Source organism: Apaloderma vittatum, unplaced genomic scaffold, assembly GCF_000703405.1.
Source record: "Apaloderma vittatum isolate BGI_N311 unplaced genomic scaffold, ASM70340v1 scaffold1587, whole genome shotgun sequence".
NCBI lineage: Eukaryota > Metazoa > Chordata > Aves > Trogoniformes > Trogonidae > Apaloderma > Apaloderma vittatum.
Genome location: NW_009726464.1, coordinates 16,460 through 20,685, shown reverse-complemented (window position 1 = coordinate 20,685; position 4,226 = coordinate 16,460). Strand labels below are relative to the sequence as shown.

Genomic DNA, 4,226 nt, shown 5'->3' with positions numbered 1-4,226 from the left:
GCGTTTCATGTGTAAAGTATTAGCTGAATATAATAATAAAACTTTACTTTCATATGTAAAGTATCCTGCCTTAAATGGCTGTAGATGCATTTTGGTTAATATCTCTAGAACCACGCCTTTCCCCAGTTGAGTACAATGATTTATCCATCTTGTTCTTACTTAGTGGTAAAAGCCATCTACTTCCCTCAGTCCTAGTGAACACACTAAGAAAGGTATCTCCCATCTGTCATTGGCCCCTTCAAGATTTCTGGGATGTCTCAATCCAGGAGAATTAGCAGTGAGACAGATCCTCACGGTGGGGGATAATAAATAGGGACAAGTGTGTATGTGAGAATGCTAAAGTGGGACATTACTGTTGACAAAGAAGTTTACTTTAAAGGTGCAGTGTCTGTTCATGTGTCACAATGAGAAAATCCTGTTTAGAAGGCAGCATATGTCCTAGAAGCAAACGAGACACTGAATGTTGTCTTTGTTTCTTTTTAGGAGTGTAAACACACCTTTACATTCTCAAGTAAGAAGACACTAATCAGGTTTAGATGCAGCCACTCAAGAAAGTGGAGTGATAATTCACAAGACACTCAGCTTCATCCTAAACAAGAATATGTAAACACCCACAAGAATCACCTATTCAGATAATACCAGATGCCCCATATGGATTGTCACAACACAGCACCGTAGCAGCAGCAGTTTGATTTAAGGAACAGTCTTGCTGCTCATCCCATCACATTTACTGAACAGTGGTAGCATTAGCAGCACTGTGATTTGCTCTCTGCTTTCAATGGGTCTAGGTCCAGTTTTGGTTTCCCCACATCATTCTCTTCATTAGGAAAGGTTTTGTAGTTGGCAAGTATATTTTCCACCAAGAATCGAGCAGCTTCATCTATGTTGATGTTGTCCTAAAAATGTCAAAAGCAAAGAAGTGAGTGATTTTTTTTAAATAGTCAAACTTTCCTACTAGAATCTAAGCAAATATAAGAACTTCTACAATCTCAGTGTGACACAAACAGCTTAAGTGCATCAGGTAGTTTTTTGAAAAGAATTACCAGAAAAAATTTGAGACAAAGTGAGCCACCAATATTACAAATAGGATACGTTGACTAATACAGTGGGCAGTTGAGGGCTAAGTGTCACCTGCATTTGGAAGGCTTACAAATGGCAAAGTGCATTTCTGTATCAGGAAAGATAACAGCAGTTGCATTTCTCATAGTAGAGTTCTATCTTTTCTGGCCTGCTTCTGCTGCAGTTTGGTTGCACTTATTTATGCAAAAGGCCTCAAAACTCTAGCTAAATCGGGGTGCCTCATCTAGCCACTCCACATCTTCTTATGCACACAGCAAAAAGGACCTTTATATACACTCTAAAGAAGGTGTGTATGCAGGATAACTAGAAATGCATTTTAATGAGGTATCTCAGTTACTGTGGAGCCAAATTGGCCAGTGTCAAGGGACCTTTGTGTCAGCTGTTAGCTCACCACAGGACTGCCACATTTAGAACTGCTCATCTTTGGTTCCAGAGGAACTGTCACCCCAGTACAATCTTCTGTCTTCATAATTGTAGAACTAAACTCTACTTGAGCAAGGTTAGATCATGAAAACATTTGACCCATCTCTATTACACTTCATGAGGTTGTTGTTATCAATCACAAACTGCTTTTGGCAGTTTGCAGAGAGGCATTTTTCCCTGCCTAGAGGGAAGGAGGATTCTCCTCAGTTTAAGGATGCTCATAAGGTATTTCTATGAATACTTAATACTCTCTGCAGTTCTTTTGCCTCTAATCTTCTTCCTAATCCACAGGGAGTGGGACCTATATTACTAATAACTAGACTGAAAATTCAAGTATCAGTTCCAGCAGAAAGGCAAAAGCAGATTATCAGGATATTTAAGTGAGCAAGACTTAAAAACATAAAATGATTTGGTATGCTTGGAAAACAAGAAAGCCATCCTGAATTTTTGCTAAGCTATTTTAGCTACACCTCTTCAGAGTTCTGAACAAGTCAGTAGGACTAACAGTGTCTGGACTTTTCTCTGCACCAATAACCTTGTTTTACATTGTCATGTCTTAAATGCCACCCAAAATGCAAGCTGTCACTACAGTTTCACATTAGGTTTTCTTCCAGTGTTACTCACATTTAACACATGCTGAAGCTTAAAAGCATCTTATGGACAAGTGAAGCTTCAGGGAAGACATGAATACTAAGATTCTGCTTTGGGTTAAGTATGAAAAGCCTTCAAATGTGAGCTTTTAGTAACATATGGGTGGGTTTGGTAATGATTTGTTCAAATGCTTAGCCAATTTAACTACTTCCTGTTACTGTGTGCCCTTCTTCCTTAAAGTGGTCAGAAAGAGGCTTGTTCCTTTATTTCTTATATTCCTGTTACACGCTTTTTCTTTAAAAAAGTTGTCTAAGCATCATTTTGTGCCAGTTCAGCAGCAGCAGCAGTTAAAGGAAGTAGGCAAGCCAAGGGAAAAGAGGGACCTTGAGGTTTAGCTTATCATATAAAGGAGTTATCAGCCAGACCAGTAATTTGGTCTGTCAGCCACATTGTCTTCAGCTAAAGAAACCTTTCATTTTAAGGGTCAGCTGACTTCTAAGGAACTGTTGGATTTCACTGCCAACTAAGCTATGACAAGCTTATCCACGCACTGACCAAGTCAGTAGACTAAAAGCATACAATATATTAAGTTACTCAAAGTTATCTGTTTGAAAAAAAGCAGCTCTCTTAGCTTAAGTTACTATGCAGAACACTGTTATTCTCCAGTTCAGTCTTGACATTGCCTGCTAAAATAGAAAAGTGCTTTAGTGACATCATCATCTGGCTAGGTGGTGACAAGGGAGCAAGTAGTTTGTTCACTTCCAAAGTCTTACTACTTTATTTGCAACAATGAATAAAGCAGCTGCAATTTAAAAACCTGTACCTAAAGATGACTTGTATCTTTTGGATAGTTTGATCAGCATTTAGTAGTATTAACATCTAAAAAATTAGTCTAGTGCTGGTGCATCCACAATCAAAAACTTAGCAAACTCAGTTAATCAAGGTTTCCAGTTAGTTTTAAGGTTCTCTGAATTTAAGACTCAGTTCTAATCTAAACCAATCATGCCACACATCTTCCTCAGCAGTGAGCTAGCTTGCACACGACTTGCAACTTTTGAAGAAAGCTAGAGACTAACTGTCACTTGGCATACATGACAATTTTATTCCTCATAATTATATTCGTCCATTCTTATGTCAACACTTAAGAGTTAAAACATATTTATGCTCACCTTGGCAGATGTTTCAAACCATCCAACAAAGCCACCTTCTCTGCAGAACTGGTCCATTTGAGAGGGGTTCTGGCTGCCATCTTTCTTCTGGTCACACTTGTTTGCAAGAAGAACAGCAGGGATAGGGTTGCCATTGGGAAGTAATACTTTACTGTCCAAATCATGCTTCCATTTAGAAACAGCCTCAAAAGTGGAGCCTCTTGTGACATCAAAGACCACAAAAGCACCAACTGCCTCTTTGTAGTATACTCTGGTCATATTTCCAAAGCGCTCCTGGCCTGAAAGAGAGGACAGTGACAAAGTATACTTAAATATAAGCATGAACTGTAGTCAGTATAAATGGACTTCGTACCAGGTTAGTACACACAAGTTCAGCTTTCAGGTCTAGTCACCTAATGTTCATACAATATTGCCTGTTGTATCCTATGCAAGCTCAGTGAATCAGCTGTTAGGTATATTATACATGACAAGTCAGATGCTAAAAGCAGTTTGCAACCCCAACTACCAGTAAAATTTTTTTTCAGCTTTGGTTGAGTAGTATTCTTTGAGTAGTGATGCCTAAAAAGGGTTTCTACAAGCTACAAGGTTAACAGCCTTCAAAGCATCTCCTGAAGTCACCTGTATCATAGATTTTTCCTTAGGGAAAAGCTCAAAAGGAGCTAGCTTAACAGTTCTAGGTAAACCTGTTTTCTTTGACTTCATCTTTTAAGTCTAAAACCTTCTCTGAGATAATTTCTGACTATAGGAATTCAACAGCAATGTCAAGATTTTCAAGATTATCAGAATATTTAAAAGCCAAGAGAAAACCAGTGGCCAGTAAGTACAGTAAAGCAAAAAAGCCTTTTCTTATTAAGCACAACTATTGTAGTCAATATCCTTGAAATGTAGAATTAGAGTGCCAGTTCACTTATTCTTCTGTCTGGAAAGTCAAACCATCATGCAGTGTTTATATCTGAGTGCACA

The 4,226-nt window shown here is 38.5% G+C and overlaps 1 protein-coding gene across 1 annotated transcript; it reads right to left on the bottom strand.

The window, feature by feature from the left end:
- Window positions 1–375: 375 nt before the first annotated feature.
- On the bottom strand, window positions 376–3,569 carry LOC104276823 (ras-related protein Rab-32-like; the record flags this gene model as incomplete). The annotated part of the gene is made up of 2 exons (XM_009873271.1): window positions 376–896; window positions 3,264–3,569. Coding segments are annotated over 2 exons (456 nt in total), but the record flags the coding sequence as incomplete, so codon positions are not given.
- Between the last annotated feature and the right edge of the window lie 657 nt (window positions 3,570–4,226).